The following is a 20,893-nucleotide window of genomic DNA, read 5'->3' as shown; positions in this document are numbered from 1 at the left end:
AGGATGGCCTCAGCTGCCAGAAGCCGCTGTTTCCAGCCACCTCGGGCACCCGCCACCCCCAGCCGCTGGCCCTTCCTGCCCTGCCCTTTCTCACGGCAGCTGTGAGAGGTTTAGGGGAAAACCAAGGCGTTTTCGTTTCATCTCGCTGCCCCCTTAAAAAAATGAAAATGAAACAGTCGCCTACTCCCTAGCAGAGAGAAAAAGATCCTCTGAATGACTGGGGGCTGCCAGGGGTGGGAGTGCCCCCCACTTGTGCCCGACGCTCGGGATTCCCGCTGCAAACGTTTAGGGTTCGGTGCACCCCCCCCCCCCCCCCCAGCCCTAGAGTCGCCCGGTGTAAAATTTCAGAAGCCAGTGGCTGAGGGCGTGAGCAGGAAGTGTCTCTGAAGCGGTGCAGGAGGAGGGGTGCCGGCAGGGGGGAGGCCCTATGCGCCCTGCGCACCCCGCCGCCCGCGTCCTCGCCCTGCGCCCCGGCTCTTCCGCCCCTCTGCCCGCCGGGCTGTGTCGGGGGGATGCGGAGCCCAGAGGCGCGGAGCCCGGGCCGCCCGCCTCCTCCTCCTCGTCCTCGTCCTCGTCCCTCAGCAGGGCTCCCGGCCGCGGAGGGGCGAGCCCCTGGGAGCGCTGCGCGCCCGGTGCAGCGGGAGGGACGCCAGGGTCCCCGGGCGGGGCGCGCGGCGAGGCCGAGGCGCCCGGGGCCGGGCCGCGGGGTGGTCCCCTCCCTCCCCGCGCCGGGGCCCGCCGACCCCGGGGCCCCGCACTCACCTTGAAGGCGACGGGCAGCGTCTTGTTGCAGCGCCAGTGCGAGGGCAGCACGGAGCAGAGGAAGTTGGGGCTGTCGGTGCGCACGAGCTCGCCCGCGTGGTCCGCCAGCACGTCCACCATCGAGCGCACCTCCGGCCGGGCGCGCCCTCCCGGCCCCACGGCCGCCTGCGCGCTCAGCGCGCCGCTGTTCTCGCCCATCTTGCCGCCGCCGCCGCCGCCGCCGCCGCCGCCGCAGGGGAAGGCCGTGGAGGGAGGTGTGAAGCGGCGGCTGGTGCTCGGGTCTACGGGAATACGCATAACAGCGGCCGTCAGCGCGCCGGGCGGGCGGCGGCGGCGCGGCTCCCCGGGGGCGGCCGGCGCAGCGGGAAAGCAGAAGCGGCCGGGCCGGGGCCTCGGGGCGAGGGGGCGGCGCCCGGGGACGCCCCGCCGGGGCCCGCCCGCAGCGAGGCCTCGCTGCCCCGACGGCGGCGCGCAGCCCGGCCCGCTAGCCCCGCATCCTGCGCCCGCGGCCCGCGCGGAGGGACGAGGGTCTCGGCCGCGGCGGGGCCCGTGCGCGCTGTGCCGCCGCCGCCGCCCCCGCAGCCCCCGCAGCCCCCGCAGCCCGCGCGCAGCCGCCCCGCCGACCGCGCGGCCGCAGCCCCACGGCAAATCCTCGAGAATCAAGTGGCGGCGCCGCGCCGCGCCGCGCGGGGTTAGTACCCCGGGGCCCGCGGGGGCGGGGCCGGCCCGAGCGACGCGTCGCGCAGCCAATCGGAGCCCCCCTCGCCGGCACCTCGGCCGCGCTCGTGGGGGAGGAACGGGCACCGCCGGGGGCCGCCCAGAGGGGTGGGGCGGCAGGCCCCGCCCCGGGAGGACGCCCGAGCGGGGGCCCGGCGCGTGAGCCCGGGGCTCCTCGAGAGTCCGGGGGCGCGGGGCCGACGCTAACGACTTGGCTGAGCCGCCCAGGCCCTGCGCAGGGCTCCTTGGCCGCTGGTCCCGGGCCGCGGTCCCCCCCACGCGGGGGCCGCCACTCCCCTCGTCGCGCCCCTTCCCTGCAGCCCGTGGCCCGGCCTTCCCCGCCTCCAGCTCCCTCGGCCTCCGGTGCCTGCGCTCTGGGCTCGGGGGCCCTGGGGGGGGCTCCAAGGCCGGTGGCACGGAGCGGGGAGCGGCCCCATGGAGGTTTCTCACCCTCCCCCGCTCCCCCCTGCCCTGCGCTGTCCCACAAATTATTTTGGCCCAAGAGCTTCCACCGCACACGAGATTCCACGACCACCAGCCGCTTCCGCAGCTCCCGGCCCCCGGCGGCTTTGGGCCCGGCCCCCTGGGCCCCGGTGCCAACCCGGGACCGACGGGTGTCCCCGGGGCCCCCGGAATCTGCCTTGGGGGGTGACACGCCCCGCTCCTCTCCGCTCTCCCCGCAAAACAACTCTCAGGACCGGGCAGGCCTCGCTTCGTCGTACTTCGTTGCGGCGGCGGCCTGTGAGTCTGAAACACACGGCGGGGCCTGCAAACGGGCGTGTTTTCCCCCGGATTTTTGCCCGGCGCGGAGCCACGGTCCTGCGTCGAGCAAGAGGACGCGGGTCCGGGGCAGGAGGACGAGCGTGCGGAGGACGCGGTCGGGCTGCGCCGCTAAGGGCCCCGGCTTCGGGAGGAGGCAGCTTTGCTCCACCGCGTGGATGCGAACGGGCCCCACGAGGGCCTGTGCCCCCGCCTTCCCGGGCGCTGTGCTCCGGCCGCGGGCGTGCGGCTGCTCTGCGGAGGCGCCGCCGCTCGCACCCCCGCCCGCGCGGCCCGGCGACTCCCAGGGCTTCCCGGCGAACAGCCCTGGCCTCTCCCGCCGCGCAGGCCGAAGGCTCAGGCCTAGGGAAAGGCTACAGCGCGGAGGGGACTGCAAAGATCAAGCCCCCAGGCCTTCGGAGTTATCGCCCCACGTGGGCTCCCTGGAGCCTCGGGAGCGAACGCACGAACGGAACGCGCGCCGACTCTCCCCGCCGCCGCCCTTTTGGAGACTGAGCCGAGTATTCGTTGTTCCCGGCTCGGCAGGTGCAACCCCACGAATTCCAAGGCTCGGACGCGACGGAGCACAGGATCCGAAGGGCCGCAGGATCGCGCCCCGGATCTGACCCCGGCCCAGGGCGCGCCGCCTAAGTCGTTGCGGAACGAATTCAAGCCCCGCGTGCGCTCCAGGGCGGGCAGGCTTTGGCCCAGCCTCGGCCACCTGGAGAGCTGGTCCCTGCCCCTGCCGTAGCCTCACGTCAGCGCCTGGGGCCATTCGGAGGCGGGGACCGCGAGGGACCCTCACGGGATCTTAGAGAGCCCGCGTCTCGGAGCTGCAGGGCCCCTGGGCCAAGGGCCTCGCGCTCCCGGGGGCGCGGGCAGTAGCGGCAGAACCAGAAGAAAGCGAGGGACCCGAGCTTAGGCGCCCCCAACCTCTGGGAGCCTCCCGTCAAAAGGCCTTGCAAGTTGTGGCCAGTTAGGGCCCAGGGCCGGGGCGGGCGGGCGACGCGTGTGGCCCGGGAGCGGCCGTGGGGCCAGGACCCGCTGCGGCTGGGGTTTGTAAATTCGTTGCGTCTAGTGGTTTCGGTTTGCACCCGAGCCCTTACTTGTCCCTCCGCCTGATTTCTCCCTCATTTTACGGCGGCTTCGCAAACGGACATCCTGAAAAGGCGGTTCCTGTGGGTCTCAGCACCCGGCACAGGACCCGGCTGCCTGCAGCCCTCGGGAGGGTGCTCGCTGCGCGTGGGCGCGGGAACCCGGGGACGCTCGGGTCTCCAGCCTGAGGTCGCCGGGGGCCCGCCGGCCCGGGAGCAGTTCCGGGAGCCACCGCTAGTTGGCGCCTGCACTCTGCCCGCCGCGGGGTTGCCCGGCCGGCCCTGCCCACAGATGTGAGCCAGCTGCGCCCCGGGCCAGGCCCATGGCCCGCCTCCTATGAGCTGCCCGCTCTGGACAGATGTCCCTACGACTGCTCACCATCTTTGCGGCCAGGCTCTGTGTCCGACCGGAGGCTTCCCTGCGCCCTGCCTGCCTCTGATGGGCACAGATGCCTACTGACTGGGCCCGTCTGGGACCCCACAGTCCCTGTGCCCTCCCACCTGCAGAACATTCTCCCTGCCTGAAATGAGTCCTCTCCTGTCCCATTCTGAGGGGCCAGAGGGTGAGGAGGACACGCACAAGAAGGGGCCGGCTCATTCCCAGTTTTTCCCTGTGGCTAATCTACCTCCTCCCCATCCCTGACCAACAGAGATCTACAGTCGCCCCTCTCTCTGTTTTTCTTTGTGCTGTTTCGAGAGACAGTTGGACAGCTCCCACTCCCTTACATGGGACCAGTGGATACCCTCTCCCTTCCCCATTTTGTATGGCTAGCCACCTCCTTTCCCTCTTCCAGTGAGTGGACTGGTGTAGAAGTCTCCTGCTTTCTCTTGAAGGACTCCACATAGGAGCACCCCAGATTGTCTGCAACAGGGTGGGGAAGCCAGGAGGTCTGGGCCTACCTTGGCCCAGAGTTGGGGGGTGGCAAACCTGAAGCCCACAGAACTCAGGATCTGGGGGCCACTCCTCCCACCAGCATCCTTTGACCTTGGGAGTGGGATTCATGACATCAAAATGACCCTGCGTCAGGGCACCCTCCTCCGGCCACCTGAGAGTGTCTAGGAGTGCACTCTAAAGGCGTTGGTGGTAACGAGGTGCCTGCATGTGTCTCCCCACAAGCCAGAGAGCTTACAAGGGCAGGTCTGATTTCTCAAGAGTCTAGTAGCAGGGGAGGGTGAGCATCCCCCAAGGGTGCCACGACGCTGGACAGACCTGATATGGAAAATCTTCTAAGATGTTCAGAAGGGGCTGTGGAAGGGGCCTGGGCCTGCAGTCCCACGGCTTCAGTTTGTCTTCTCCCACCACCTACCGTGATCTACGTAAAATCGCCTAAACGTTCTCTGACCCTTATCTATTTCATCTGTAACGCAGGGCTAATGATAGTGGCCTCCTTACAGAAACGTGTGTAAGGTGCTTAGCACAGGCCTGGCACATAGGGGGTGCTCCATCCATGCAAGCTGTCACTGTTATCACACTGAAAAAATAAGGCCTGATTGCCCCTTATTGGGGGCCTTTGGCAAGTCTCTTCCTCTTTGGGGGCCTCACATTTCCCATTGGTGAAATATCCAGTTCTTATGTTCAGAGCTTGTCAGGACTCAGAGCCTAGTCCGTGGCTATCCTGTCCCTTGCTCCCCCACACCTTGGTTCACCTAGGGGCTGCCTGGGGGAGGTAAGGAATGTCTCTGACCTGCTTCCAGGCAGAGGAGACTTGCAGGAGGGTTTTTCCAACAACCTTCACAGGGCTGCCTGAGTTAAGACTCACCTTCTTTCCCCTGAGCTCTTAGACCCTCACTCTGGAAACTCACTGGCCCCTACTCCCTATCCCCCTATAGGCAGACATTCTCTTGACTAGGAACTGGGTCTCAGCTGACACTGCTAGCCACCTCCCTGTCCCCAAGGAGGCTTGTGTTCCCAAGTCTCATAGGAGCCCCAGTCCCGTTACTAGCAGAGGACTGTCTTCTAGACGTTAATGATTTCTCCCAGCCTGGCGTCCACATTCCCGCTCTGGTGAAGCCCTCCTTCCTGGTGGCCTGGAACTTAAGGTAGGACACTTCTGTCCCTCAGCGAGCCTTGGTTTCCCCTTCAGTGAATGGAGGTGGTTCTCATCGCTCCATTTCACAATCCAGAGGATTAAAGACTCCCTCTAGGAGGGGAGGAGCATTGCGTTTCACCACATCTAAAATGCCATCACTGTTCCATGTGAAAGAAAAAGAAAGAAAATACTGCCAGTTAAACCAAGACTTGCCTGCATCCCAATTTCAAATATGTATGTTTATGCATATATATTATTATACACACACATAAAAATCAGTGAGAAAGGGTCATGAAAAACAACAATAATATGGTCAACGGATTGTTGCTGGCAGGGTTGGGGGCCCTTACCCCAGAGAATTCTTTCTGGGCAGGCTCTCTGGAAGGCTCCCTAATGTGCAGAAGGACAAGTGTGCTTCTCAAATTACAGGGTGGCTTTTTTTTTTTTTTTTTTTTTGGAAAGGGCCAGACTGTGAGGGGAGGGAGAGGGAGCTGGAGAGAGCCCTGTGGTTAGGATGCAGCTACTGGCTCTGCCACTGACTGCCTGTGTCACTTTGGCACCCCCCTGAGCCATGGTCCCCTGGCAGGGGCGGGGAAGAGGGGAAAAGGCAATAGCGTGGATGGCTGAGGGATTACCGTGCCCAGGCCCCTGTGTTTGGGCTGCAACTACATGCTTTCATTCCACTCCAGTAATGGTGTGGGGTAGCTGTCATGCCCATTTAAACAAAGAGAAACATTGCGCAATATTTTCTGGGTTAGGGAGAACCAGAGTGGGGTGAAAAGTCTGCTCTGACTCAGAGTTTGGGGATCAGAGGCACCACCTGATTATGCACCCCCTTGCTGGTTGAATAAAATACTGGGAAGAGCCGGCGTATAAATATTGGAAGCACTTGATAAACGTTAACTATCACCGTGGTGTTGGAATAGCCTTAGGGAAACAGCCATAGGTGTGGAACCAGCAGACCCTTCCAACCCCAACTCCCCTGTAGGTCCTCCTGAGAGGGTACTCCGCTTGGGGAATTAGAGAGACAAGAGGGAAAGATGGAGAGAGATGGTCTCAGCATGAGCCTGGCCAGGTGAGGGGAGGGAGGCCCCGTCAGTAGCAGGGGACGTGGGCTCTGGTGTTGGCTCCCGTCAAGGGGTCTGGTCTTCCTACTGCCCTCCTTGCTCCTCGCTTTGGTCATCTGTGAAACAGGGAAATAATTCTGGTAAAGCCCTTGGGTGTATGACTAATAATTGCCCTACTTAGTTGGAATCCTGTGTGCTGGGAGTTTTACCTTGATTATTGCCAACCCTCACGATGCCTCTGCAGGGTATTTTATAGTCTCCATTTTATAGATGGGGAAGTTGAGGATCAGGGAGTGAAGAGCTGCCCACCCTGGGCCCCAGAGCCAGAGGGCCCTTCTTTCAACAGCGCTTCTTGGTCCAGACTCTATCTCTGCTCAGCTGGCTGGTCAGAGCGCCTTAGACTCTCGATCCACATCAATGAGTGGGTGCAGAGCTCCCTGCTGGCAGTCATCAAACCAGAGGATTGTCCATGGAGTGCGGGGTGGGGGTGGGGTGGGGAACAGAGTCTGGTGAGAGGTTGACCTGGCTAACTCAGAGCCCAGGAGCGCTCTGGGAAGGGCATACTCTTTACCCAGCCCAGGATGGGGCTTCAGCTCTGGCAGTCAGGTAGGGAAAGAGCTCCTCTGAGTGGCTGTCATCTCTTGTACTCCCTATGATGGAGGAAAGACGGGAGGATTTTCAGGTTCAAAATGTCTCCAAACCTTAATCAGATGGCAAGAATGGGAGCCAGTCAGAAACCAAATTTTGGAATTGAATTGGAACCACGGGATTAGAATCTTGAGCTCTGCTAACCATTACTGACAACAACAGTTAAGCTCTTCCGGCATGCCGGGCATGATCCCACACTTTCTGCTCATTTGTGCCTCCCAGTACTCTTATCGGGGACATCCAGTCATCATCCACATTTTATAGATGAGAGAAGGGAAGACGTAAACCTGCCCAAGGTCACTCAGCTGGGCAGCTAGGAGCTGGGATTCCAAACAGGCAGCCTGGCCCCACACTCTGTTCTCTTCGACCAGAGTCCGATGCTTGAAGTTATGGTCGTGGAAAAGAATTAGAATCCTGGCATGAGAATTGTGGGCAGGATTCAGAATTTTATAATGTCAGATGATGCCCCTCAACTGGACTCTGCGATTTCATTTCCAAATCTCCCATTTGTCAGGCGGCAGAGCTGAGGCCCAGGGAAGGAAAGGGTCTGGTTCAGAGTCACAGCCTAGGCCAGGGGCAGAGTCTGGAACCCCCTCCCACCACTTACCCTTGACTCTGGTCCAAGGTGCCTTCCTCTCCGTGGCGGGCCCTACTCACCCCACCGCCCACCCAGTGGCTCCCCAGCCCAGCCAGTCCCATTAGGGATTTTCCACCTCCCCAAAAAGATCCTAATGACAGTCAGTCCTTGTGAAGCCCTAATTAATCTCAGAGGCTGATGGCTCGGAGGAGACCGGGGGCTTTGGCCTTACGCAGATGAAGATTACGGCTCCATTTCATGTGGTGGTAAAGGAACGCCTCAGACATTCCTGCCAGCAATAAAAGCCACATGGCTTTCCAGCGTCGCCCTTGGAAAAGAAAAAAAGCGCAGCCCTTTGCGGAAAGAAATCAACTATGTGCTGTATGCATGGCATGAGATAAAAACGGGGCATAACGAGGTGGAGAACAGTTGGTCTTTTATGCTGCTTCCAGTGGCCACCGAGTGGCAGGGCTCAGCAGTCGTGATCCCAGCTGCGGCCCTGGGGAGAGGCGGTGGCCCTCAGCCCCTCCACCTGAGCTGGGTTTGAGCTGCCCTAGCCTGTCCCATTGGCAGGGCTGGCTTCCCGGGCCCGTGACCCGAGAGGTTGTACAGCGTCCCGCTTGCAGAAGCGCCCCCTGCTCACTCTCATGCTCTGCCCTCACTGCCACAAAATTATCTTGACTTTTCGAACAAAGGGCCTGCATTTTCATTTTGCGCTGGGCACCCCCGCCCCCCCAATTATGTAACTGGTCCTGCCCACAAGCCACCCCATCAGCCAATTGCAACACCTCCCCTGGCCTGGGGAGGAGTGTTTTTCCGAGCACCTATTTTGCCCACATTATCTGAGATAGACTTCAAAACAATCCCGCGAATTGCACAGATGTGGAAGCTGGGGCTCAGAGAATCTTTCACGTGGCAAGGAAGCCTAGATTGAGAGTCAGGTCCCTCTTACTCCAAAGCAAATGGCTTAACCACTCCACGTTCTGCGATATTTCATCTTCACATGCTCCATGGAGGTGGCAATACAAGTGGTTAAGCTTTTTTTTAAATTTTATTTTCATATAACAGAAGGAAAAACAGAGGCCAGAGAAGTGAGGGTGCTCACAGGCGTGCCCAGTGGCTAATAGAACATTCAGTACCAGGCTGTACGGTAGTGACGGGGGCCTGGATCCACCCAGAGGGCCGGGGCCGGGGGGCAGGGTGCGGTGCCCCGGTTTTATGGTTATTTCTTCCACTCGTAAATATATTAGCTCTCAGTGGGTCACTGCCTCGAGTCTGGCCTGGGATGTAGCAGGAGTCCCGGCATCCCCCACCCCTCACCAGCTCTGGGTTCTAAACATCTGGAATTTCTTTTTTGCAGCTTCCTCTACTCGTTTATGCTCCAGTCCTTCCTCTGCCACCCTTACTGGTTGGGGAAACAGTTGCACCTTGTAACTTGATCAACTCAAAGGAGTCCCAGTCCTCAATGAGTCCTAGAAAATTGGGGCTGAAAAGAGCCTAAAGACTGTCATGACCTATAACCTGGGTAAGGCCCAAGGCTCATGGACCTGGCTGCTGGCTCCAGAGGAGCCGTCCCCTTATTTCTTGATGGGTGACCCTGGATAACTCCCTTCCCTATCTGGGCATCAGACACCTCATCAGGGAGATAAGTGCATTGGGCCACACTTGATCCTCAGGAGGATGGTCCATCATCAGTGTTCTAGAATTCCATGTTATTTTTTTAAAGATTTTATTTATTTATGAGAGACACAGAGAGAGAGGCAGAGACACAGGCAGAGGGAGAAGCAGGCTCCATGCAGGGAGCCTGATGTGGGACTCCATCCCAGGTCTCCAGGATCATGCCCTGGGCTGAAGGCGGCGCTAAACTGCTGAGCCACTCGGGCTGCCTTAGAATTCCATGTTAATATATGACAGTTCTGGGGCTACTGACATCCAGGAGAGGTCAGAGACTTGCTCAGAGTCACACAGGAGGCTCCCTGGCAGCTGGATTTGACTCTGAGGTCCCTGCCTGCCAGCCCTGCTCTCCCCTACACAAGTCTTGGTTTTGTACCCCTGTTCTCACTCCCTAGTCCACCTTAGCCTGTCAGGTACCCTGGGTGTCCTGGTCTGGAAGCCACAGCTACGGTGGCTTCTGTTCTATTATTTATTCTGGACGTCTGTTTATTATTATTCTTTAAACAATATCTATATTTTATAGCCTCTTCCTTTACTATAGTTTACAATAAAACATCCTAAAAGAAAGGCAAAAGGTAAAAAATAGAAAAAGCTCTGCTCACCCAAAGTTTCTCTAAAAAAGAAACGGACAAAAATGTCTACATTTGTATACAGTTGCAAAACTGCCCATGGTGTGTCAAAACTGAGGAGTGTTTATTCTCAGCCAGATCACTGTTTCAACCAGATTGTCCCATCTATCAGTTCAATCTCAGCCGAATGATCTGCTGGCCCTAGAAGCCATTCTCCTCATGGCAATACCCCAAATGGGGCATTTCTGGGTACCCAGACCCTGCTGAGCACGCTCCCTACTAAGCTACTTAAATCTTACCAGTAGTCCTCCAGATGCGTGTCAGTGGGCCTACTTTATGGGCGAGGAACTAGACTTCCCTGAGGAAGCTTCCTGGACCGAGCCAGGAAGCAGCAGAGCTGGGATTTGAATCAAGATCTTTTGACTCTGAAATTGTGCTTTGCTCACCCCAGGAGCTTCATCCCAGGGCCTGGGGCCCCTCAATTATAAGTAACTAATGCTATCTATGCTTTGCGTGCATTATATCGTTTAATTCTCACGGCCACCTTATGTGTTCGGCCCCCATCATCATCCCCATTATAACACTAGAACAACTGAGGCACAGGACGGTTAGTAACTCACTCCAGTTCACACTGAGGGTAAACATGGGAGCTGAACTTGGCACCCAGCACCTGGTGCTGCCTGGCCTGGCTGCGTGGAAAGCAGACACCATGGAAGCAAGACAGAGCAGCAGCCTTGGGACCACAGGTGACCCCGAGAGACCAGAGGCCAGCAGGGCTGGATGGCTGGGGCTGGGGGGTGTGGCCTGGGAGATCAGCCTCCTGGTCTACCAGGCCCATGGCCCTCGGGGAGGTGTTGAGGATGTGGGCAGAGCCAAATAGAGACTTGTACAGGCTTATAAACCCTACTGGCATGTCTAGGCCACAGGCTCAGACACTGGGCATTCTTTGTCATTTGCTGTTGGCCTGAGTTTGTCATTGGCAAGAATGTGGCATTTGTCACCTGTGTGTCTCTGGCTGCACCTGAGGGGGCTTCTACACGGGGATCGTAGACGGTACAGAGATCTGGGGTCAGGGCTGGGCCCTCTTACTGCCCCATCTTCAGGCCGCAGTTAAATCAGGGATGGGCCTGATGATGTGAAGCTCCTTTAGCTCACAGAGGCCTGGGCCCATCCCCAGGAGCGCAGGGGACAATGTTCCAGGTCCTATGCCCAGGGAGCCCTGTGCTCTATGGGGGGAGCTGGGATGGAAAGGAAGAGGAGGAATGAGCAGCAGACGGGGAGGAGGCATAGATTCGTTAGCTCAGCAAACACTCATTGAGCACCTACAGCCCATGTGCTAGTGGCTGTTTGGACAAGACCAGCATGGAGGTCCACGCAGCTCTGATTCCAGCAGGAAAGGCAGGAGATGAACAAGGAGGTAAACAAATAAACGCACCAATATTTGAGAGTGTCTTGGGATGTTGGAGAAAACAGACGAAGGCCAAGGTGCAGAAGATGACTGGGCTGGTGGGTAGGGCGAGGGGGTGGTCACCAGCACTTTGGAGCAGGTGCTTAGTGAAGGTCTGTCAGAGGAGGTGACATCTGAGCCGAGAGCTGGAGGCTGAGAGGGACCCAGACAGATGAAGGGAGAACTGGCTTCTCCTACCTGCTTTCTCCCCCCTCCTCCGTACTGGGCATGTCCACAGTTTTTATAAAACATTTCCTGCCTCTGTCTCTTCTGCTTTGCTCACAATGGGCCCTGAAAACCAGGAGGGGTGAATTGAGGTAGCCCCAGGTGCAGCTGAGGAAACTGAGGCTGGGGGGGAGGGGCTCATACGGCTTGATGCCCGAATGCCAGGAGCAGAGCCGGCCCCCGCCCGGGGCCTGGTGTTCCTCCGGCCGCCCCGTCGTCCAGCTTGTCCTTCCAACGCCCAGGTCTGGGCAGGCTGCAGCCAGGGGGAGTCAGGCAGTGGGCACTGTTTCTCAGGGGTCACGGGGCTGGAAACGTGGGCTGCTGGGCAGGGCCAGGGAGGGGCAGCAGCTCGGGGCTGGGCGGGGGGTCGGGGGGGAGTGGGGGGGTCCAGAGCGGAAGGCGCCCAGCCCTGATTGGAACAAGGTGGCTGCACTGGGAGCCCAGCCTGGTTCATTGATCTTGCCCGGTGTTCCAGCCACCAGGCGGGGCCAGCGCCGGGCAGGCTGCCGGTTTTCCCAGGTGTGGGGACACCCTGGGGGAATGGCTTTTCATGTGGTCCTGGGGTAGGCATGCCACCCAGCACGTGGGGGAGGCCAGGGCGTTGGGGGCACGCTGGCCGTCGGGGAGGGGGTGGGGTGTCCTGGAGACTTGAAATCCCACAGCCGGCAAATGTCAGGCTCCTGGCGACAGGGTCACAGACTTGAGGCTCCAAGACTGACAACGTTAGAATCCTTGTCACTGGAGCTCATGTTAATCGGGTGCTCCCTGTGTGCTCGGCACGGTCACCGTCACCATCACCCCGCCCGCAGAGGTAGGTTTTGCAGTCGTCCCCACATCCAGTTGCCCAGACTGAGGCTCAGCAGGGGAAAGTAACTTGTCTGTGGCCACACAGTTATGAGGGCTTTGTCCTAGAATATACGATCCCTAGAATCAGAGGGCCTTAGGGTGCGGGGATCACAGCTGGTCAATACCGGGAGGACCTTGAAGATCCTCGAGTCCAACTCCCTTATGTGGGAGAAACAGGTCTGGGGAGGGGACGTGGCTTCCTGAGGTCACAGCATGGCCAGTGGCTGAGGTCAGGACTCACCACTCCCCTCAGGAGCTTGGCTGGTCCTCGAATGCAGGGTCGAGGCCACTTGGGCCCTTTGACCCTCAGTTAAGACCTCTTCTCTCCTGTTTTCAACCTTTCTGGTAGGTAACCAACAGTTTCCTGGTAGCCCACAGGAGGTTATTTTAAATAGTTACTTGAATCCCTCATATTGCAGGGAAACTTTCCTTCTAATCTTGTAGGACTTCTGGAAGGAAGTCTGCTCTCGGATGCAGGTACTCTTGGAGCAACTGTCAGCTTAGCAGAACAGATGGCATTAGGGACAGGGCTTGGGGAATTGAGGGCCAGGAGGTGGGAGGGGCGTCATCAATCAGCCCTTTGGGATTCTGCATGACCAGCACCTATTCTATCTCCCCATCCTCATCCCCTTCCACCTGCCCCCTCCAGCCACACTAGCTTCCTTGCTGGTCCTTAAATACCAATCGTACCCACACTGCAGGGCATTTGCACATACAGTTCCCTCTCCTTGGAGAGCAACTCACATTCTGTCTGCCTGGCTCCACTCACCACTTCATTCAGGTCCCTGCCACCCTGTGAAAGGCCTCCTCGGAGCCCCTGTGGGTCAATAACGGTCCTGCAAAATGTCCACATCCCAACCCCCATAATCTATGAATATTCGACCTTACACGGTAAAGTGGACTTTGCAGATGGAATGAGGGTTAAGGACTTCGAGATGGGGAGCTTACTCTGGGTTAGCTGGGTGGGCCTAGTTTTTCACAAGGGTCCTCGTGAAAGTGGAAGGAGGAGGCAGGAGACGATGGTCAGTGGATGATGTGATATGGAAAACTGACAGAGGAAAGCGGGTGGCCTTTGGAAGCCAAACAAGGCGAGGAAATGGGTTGTCCCACGGCCTCCAGAAAGAAACGCGGCCCTGCCTGCATCTGATCTTAGCCCGGTGAGACGCACACAGGACTTGTGACCCCCAGAACTGTAAGATAATACATGCGCGTTGTGTTAAGCCATGAAATTTGTGGTAATTTGTTTTAGCAGCACGAGGGAATCAATATGTCCCTGTTCCTTGATTTATGCTTCTTCCGCACCTTCATCATTGCCTGATAAATTATGTCTCTACTTATGAACTGTCTCTTTTCCCCTGTGGAATGTCGACTTCGGGAGGGTAGGGTTTTTGTTTTTTTTTACTTGATGCAGCACTCCCAGTTAGAGTTGCCAGATTTAGCAAATAAAAATACAGAGCATCTAGTTAAGTTGGAGTTCAGACCAACGACAGACAATTTTTTTTGGCATAAAGGTATCCCAAATGTTGCAATTATTTATATGTCTGAAATTCAGATAATCTGGGTGTCCCCTATTTGGTCTGCCAACTCTATCCCCAGTGCCTAAAAATGTGGTTGGGTACATACAAAGGTGTCAATAAGCATCTGTCGAAAGAATGAAATGCATAAAAGAATGAATTAACATTAATTTCTAGCTTAAGAATACTTTTGGTTTCCAGAATGCCTCCTGGGTAAAGTGTAAATAATAGCAAATAATCAAAGCAAAGTATGTTATGGCCCTGCCTACACACCTGATGCTGCTCTGAGTACATTGCAGTTGTTGCCTTGCTGGGTTCTTGCAATGACCCGATGAGGTCATTAGCTCATTTTCCAGGAAACTGAGGCCCAGGAGGTTTTGCAGCTTGCTCAGAGTCCCATGACCATTGAGTGGCACAGCCAGGCTACTTAAAGCCCTTGAAGAACCTGGCTCGCAGAACATTCTAGTTTTATTTCCTGCCACACTTCCCCACACACAGTAGATCCTCTCTAACAGCCCGTGATACCTTTGCAAGTGGTACCTGCCTCCATTCTGGGGCTCCAGAACTCCTCCTTGTGCTCTGAAGCCCTGTCCTAATTTCCCCTCATCGTGAAGGGAGTGATGATCAGACATGATGCTCCTGGGAGGCCTCGGGCCCTCTCTCTTCACTTTTCCTGTGCCCCCTTGTCTGAAGGCATCATAAAGACTTACCATCATGCCCTTTTCTCCCCCAGACTGTGATGTCCCTGAGGTCAGAGACAGATCACTTTCAGCTCCGGCTGTGAGGCTTGGAGCCTGGCTCTAGGGAGGTGTCTAGAAGCATTTGAGAATGAATGGATGCATGGATACACGGACGCATGGATGGGTGGATGGATGAATGTGTGGATGGATAGATAGATGGATGGATGAATGAGTGAATGAGTGAGTGAGGGAATGAATGGATGGATGAGTGAATGAATGAATATCCATCTTTTTCACACTGGGCCTCAGTTTTAAAGTCTATGAAAGGACAAGAGCAATTTCTAATCCCCCTGCCCCATCTCTTAAAAACACATTTTTTTTGATTATAAGAATAATACACATTCATTAAAGAAAAATTGGAAAATAATACAATTATGAAGAAGAAAATTAAAACCACCCATAATCCTGCCACCCAGAACAATTGTTAACATTTTGGTTTTTGGCCCTCTGGTACTCCTACTGTATGTACAGATTTAATTTTTTCTCACCTCCCCCCACCTCCTTCTTTTCTTTTCTAACATTGGAAACACATAATACATGCTGCTTTCAACCTGCTTTTGAAGCGCACCAACACATTGTGTGCGTTTCCTGCCCCGCTTGTTGAATCCTCTCCCCATCGGCAGGGCATGTGTCTGTGCTGTCCGGCATGGGGTGGCACGAGAGGTAGGGGGAGTGTGAAGACACCCCCACTCCCCCAGCTGGACCACCGTAGTGTTCCCTCCTGGCCAGCCTTTTCGGGTGTTTCTGCATTTGTTATGAAGACACTGCTGGGAATACCCCGGTATCCACTGCTTAGCCCCATCCTAGCTTCCTCCCTTAGGACCAGTTCTGAGCCAGCAGGTTCCACTGGGTTGAAATACCCATTTATTCAGCCATTTGTCTACATTATGGTCTAAGGCTTATGGTTTCCATCCCAGATAATCAGTTCCAACCAGAATAGCCTCACAGATGACCACGATCTGAGGGTGCTTGTGACCTCGAGCGTGTGTAGACCTCATGCTTGTTAATAATTCGCTACCTGAGCTCACCATGTACCAGGCCTGTGCATCTCAGTGTGTCCTCGCAATCGCTCTCGAGGGCAGAGGATGGCTGTGTCTCCTCTTACAGATGAGGATCCTGAGGGTCTGAGAGCTAAGTGGCTTGGCTGAGGTCACAGAGCAGGGAAACAGGACACCTGGGATCCGCCTGAGGTCAGCCTGACTGCCCCACCCGCCAGGAGCCACACTCATGTAGATCGCAGATTCTGCTCCAGGGAACTGTGGGCTTTGTAATCTGGGGATGTGAAGACCCTGCACCACTATTTCTGCTGCTTGCTCCCCGAGGGTGGCACAGTCCAGCATCACTGGGAAGCAAGCTGTGGCCTAAAAGCTGGTGGCCAGATCCTGTCCTATGTCCTGACTCCACTGTGCCTGGTCTCACTCCATCTATAAAATGGGCGAGCAGAGACTCATATGACAGCCCCCTGGGCTTGAGGCTGCTTCAGCAGAGTGGTAGTGATGCTCAGTGCTGAGTCAAAGGGAGAAAGAACTGGTCAGATGGGCCACCTCACCAGACAGCCAAGCCTAGTCTTGGGGGTGGGGGGGGTGTTGGAGTGAGCAGGTCTGAGTACTAGGCTGGGCTAGGGGGACCTGACAGGCCCAGATGGAGCCTGCCCCCCTAACCCCCCCCAGCCCTGGCAGATGGGAGGCTATTTTTTAACTGACCCCACAGGAAGAAGAGGCCAGAAATGAGTTCAGGGGGTTAACCCAGGTCCCTAGGGCCCCTTCCTATTTGCATCCTCTTTCCCCTACCACCCAGGGAGCTGTGTGGACTTCACCTGGAGCTCCCTGAAACCTTCCAGAGCTCCCAGAAGATCAGAGTGCTGGAGCTGGAAGATCCCCACATGGCCGTAGTGAGATGTGTGGGAAGCTGAAACGCCCAGAGCCAGCCCTCCTTGTTGCTACCTCTGCTGTGCGCTTCCACAGAGCTGGGCCACCTCCTCCACTGCCACCTTCCTGGGGACCCTGGGCAGCACCTCTCTCTCTCAGCTTCAGTTTCCCCACCTGTCAATTGATGGGTCCCCTGTTGGCATCTCTGAGGCCTCTCCTAGCCGGGAAACCTTGTTCCAGGCCAGAGCCTGTACCCTGTCCCATCGGTCACAGGTTCCGTGAGGCCTCATCCCTCAAGCACCAGCCCAGGGGACTGGGGCCATTGGCAGGTGTCTGGGGACTCCCAGGAAGAGGAGGGACTTCCTGGCCAGAGAAGCAGGACCAGTCTGGGTAGGGGTGAAGCAGCTTCCCCCTGCGGCCTCCCTCAGACCACATTACCAGGTGTCCCTTGGTCCCCACGGGCAAGGGTTCCTGAAAAGTCGGGGTGTCTGTTGTAGTGGGTGTGGCCCCTCTTGTATGTCTGCCTGTGTGAGCATGTGCATGTTCCTGTGTGCACAGTGGGGGTAAGCGAGTGTAGGGTGGGGGTCATGGGCACACAGGCGTGGGTGCCTAAGGTGGAGGCAGGGCTTTGCTGAGCTGTGACAGGGGCCCCACCACACCCACACGTCCGACCAGGAACCCATACCGGTGCTGGTCTGACCTGAAGGCTGAATGCATGTGGGGGAGGGGGAGGGGCCCAGGGCAGGGGTGCATGCCCTGGAGGGCACAGGGCCCAAATGCTCTTAGGGCCTCTGTAGGCTGGGACCCAGGGAATATTTGCCAGAAGCTGACTCTGACTTGCCTCCATTCATTTATTGTCTTTAAAACAGCGCTGTTCACACACAGCATTGATTGGATCCCTCACACAACACACCTCTACCCCCGTGATACAGCTGGTTTGACCCTTGAACAATAGTGAGGGGTGGGGGTGTTGACCCCTGTGCAGTACATAAAAATCTACATATAAATTTTGACTCCCCCAAAATTCAGTTACTATCGACCGGAAGCCTTACTGATAGCATAAACTGTCAATTAATTTTTTTGTATGTCACGTGTATTCTATACAATAAAATAAGCTGGAGGAAAGAAAATGTTATCCAGAAAATCATAAGGAAGAGAAAATATTTTTACAGTGCTGTATTGTGTCTATGGGAGAAAAAAAATCCATATATAGGTGGATCCTCGAAGTTCCAACCTATGTTGTTCAAGGGTCAGCTATGACATGGCCACCCTGGAAACAATTAGGAAATATAGAAAAATACTCAAAAAATGTTGAAGCCTGAAATCTGAGAGCCAGAGGGAATACTTTGAGCATCTTTGAGGAGGTAGAGGTCTGCGGGCTTCTTAATATAGTATTAATTCTCACACGCTGAGCATTTCACATGGGCTGTGAGCAGAGCTGAGCACTTGAAATACTGTCTTAGTAAATTCTCTGTCCTGTCATTCTCCCCATTGAGCAGATGAAGAAACTGAGCAAGAGGGAGAGTAACTAGCCATAGGGTAGGGGAGTGAGCGGCGGAGCAAAGATGCCAGATCTGGCTGATTGGAAAGTGCGGGTCCTCTTAGGGTCCATGGTTCAGCTCCCTGAGCAGACTGTGTTTGCTCATTCATTCCTTCAGCTCTATTTCCTGAGCCCATCCTATGAGTTAGATCTAGGCCTAGCATGGGGGGCTCAGTTGTGAACAAGACAGACAACGCCCTAATCTGAACCTCCTAAATGGTCCCAAACCGAGCCCCAACCATGACCAGAGCTTGATCACAAGTTCAGGTGGTCATTGACTAAGCCAGAGTCCTGCCTCCCCCAAGTCAGTAGGGGCCCTATGAGCTTTTATCAGCCACCATGTGTCTAAATGCCCAGGTGAGGTGCCTGTCTGACCAGCCCACTGTCCACTATTCTGGGCCAAGGGCTCAGGCTCGAGTGTCTCCTGGGGCCTCGGGCTGAGTGTTGTCCTGGGGCCTGACCCAACCAGGGAGGGCATAGAAACCCAGGTCTCTTCTTGCACTTAGCTAGGAGGCAAGTCTCTGCTCAGGCTATGGGGCCACCCTGGGAGTCTGAGCTGGTGTGTACCTCTGAGCAGCCCCACGCGGCGTTTCCCAACTCAGGTCAGTCACTGGAGGGACTTGCATGTCCCCAGGCCCTTGAACTGGGTCTTCTCTTCCTGATAAAGCCCAGGACGCCCCAGGAGACACTATCATTCCTCCTCTCACGTGGACAAAAAGCAACGTGGTAGGTCTAGTCTGGGCTCCCTTGCCACGTGTGCTCTATTTTTGGGGGGCCCACATGTCCCCCCAATCCTCAGGCAGGGCCAGCTACCTATTCTATGGCATTCAGTGGAAAATGAAAATATAGGGCCCCTGTTGAAAAAGCAGAAAAACAACAACAACAAAAAAACCTCTTGGCTTTCTTCCATGATATCTCTGACTTGTCCTGATGTCTGTATTTTCTATTTATTGTTGCAGTCCCTTGGACATGGGAACCCTCACAGACATCAGGTCCCCCCAAACCTTGATGTATGTATGGGTCATGTGCACCTGCCCTCCCCATACCCACATCACTGCCCACAGGGTGGGTAGCACTGAGCCTAGGCGCCAAGTCCCCACATGCACCTCTGTCTCATCCAACTTCGCTTACAAAGCACAAATCCAAAGATAAAATTATTAAGAACTTCAAGATGGCAGCTGCAGAGCATTAACCCAAGTGCGGGGTCCCCTTCTGATCTTGGAGCCTGAGAAGCTGGCCCTGCTTGTGGGAGGGACCCAGCTCAGACATGAGGGTTAGCCACTCACCAGCAACAAAGCCCCTGCCTGCAGGGGTGCAGAGGAAGTGTGGGGTGTGTAGTACATCACATGTATTCAGGAACTGCCTTTTCTGCCCCAGGCTGTGCCTGTGGAAGGGCTGGGCAGAGCCTGGGTTTGAACCCGAGCTATACCGCTTATAAACTACGTGAATTTAGACAAGTGCCTTCACTTCTCTAGGCCTCGCGGTCCTCCTCCACAAAACACAGACGAACACTCTGAGTCCATAGGGTTGTGAACGTTTGCAGGGACGTATGTAAAGTGTCGAGCCCTGTTCTGACACAGTCAATTTTAGAGGTGACTCAGGGCAGAGGAATGTACCACCAGGCAAGCGTGGGGGTCTGTAAACAGGGGAAGAGGCCTGTCTGTGTGCCTGTGCCCCCACCCCACCCCGCATGGGGCACCTGAGAGGGGAATTCCAGGGGACTTCCGCAAGATGCCCAGGCCAGTAGGCTTGGACATGATGCTGGATCAATGATGCTGCACTGGGTGGGAGGGACCCCTAGGAGGGCTACGGGCCCAGGGAGAGGAACCCAGAGGGAGAGGCCCCCACCAAAGTGCTCATAATGCCATTATGGGAAGGATAACCCAAGACCCCGGCCAGATGAGAAAGAAGCCGTTTGCTTGGGCCATGTGTGGACTGGGCTAGCCACATAACTTGGGCCTGGCTTGTTGGAGTGCTTTCCAAGCTCAGCTTCGGCCATCTGTGGGGAGCCAGAGTCCAGGCTCCCTCTGGGCCTCAGTTCCCCATCTATGCACTGGTGGGAGCCAGGGCCACCGTACACCAAGTGCTTTCTGAGTGGACTCTGCAACTGTGCTTTACGAACCTCCCCTCTTTGGTCCTCACATGACAACTGGCCCATTTCTCAGATGAGAAAACTGAAGCCCAGTTTTGACTCACCCAGCAAGAATGTGGCAGAGCTGGTTCTGATCGGCGGGGCTTGTGGAAGTGCCACCAGCCCTTCCCAGGAAGGGGACCAATGGAAACAAAGGAATGTTCCTCGATGGAGGAAACCTTGGTGAGCTCATAGCTATGGTGCTGTGGTGAGGTGCACTGGCTCTAGGTGCCTGCGGGTGGAACCCCAGCTGGGTGAATCCAGGCAGGTGGTTTAACCTCTCTGGCCTTCAGTTTCTTCATCTATAAAGCTGACTTAATTATAGCATTTATCTCATAGGGCTGTGAGGATTTAATGAACAGAGATATGTAAAGCGTGTCGTTCCTGGCATCAGGAAGAGCTGTGTGTAAGTGTTTGCTGCTAATATTCTAACTATTTAGGAGTTGAGAATTGTTATAATTCCATTTTCTAGACAATTATGCATTTATTAATTCCAATTTTGTACTTTTCTTTTTTGCATTGAGGACCCAGCTAATTTCTCTTTCAAGTCTTAAACAATTTCCTCTGTCCTTGAAAAAATAATCCCTGACCCCCCTCCCCCCCCTCATGGAGCCTGTAGCCAGGGTAGATGCAAAATCTCCCTTGGAGCAGTTTACCCCAAAGTGGGCTCCTCAGCACACCAGAC

The 20,893-nt window shown here is 56.3% G+C and overlaps 1 protein-coding gene across 1 annotated transcript in view; it reads right to left on the bottom strand.

Annotated features, from left to right (window-relative positions):
* The window catches only part of RUNX3 (RUNX family transcription factor 3), a 60,465-nt gene that overhangs the window by 28,044 nt on the left and 11,528 nt on the right, over nt 1–20,893 (bottom strand). Inside the window, exon 3 of the mRNA XM_077899086.1 lies at nt 763–1,043. Coding sequence (XP_077755212.1) covers nt 763–1,043 — 281 coding nt within the window. The remainder of the gene's footprint in view (nt 1–762; nt 1,044–20,893) is intronic.

This window comes from Canis aureus, chromosome 5 (genome assembly GCF_053574225.1).
Source record: "Canis aureus isolate CA01 chromosome 5, VMU_Caureus_v.1.0, whole genome shotgun sequence".
In the NCBI taxonomy this organism is placed as follows: domain Eukaryota; kingdom Metazoa; phylum Chordata; class Mammalia; order Carnivora; family Canidae; genus Canis; species Canis aureus.
This window is presented reverse-complemented; position numbering and strand designations above follow the sequence as displayed.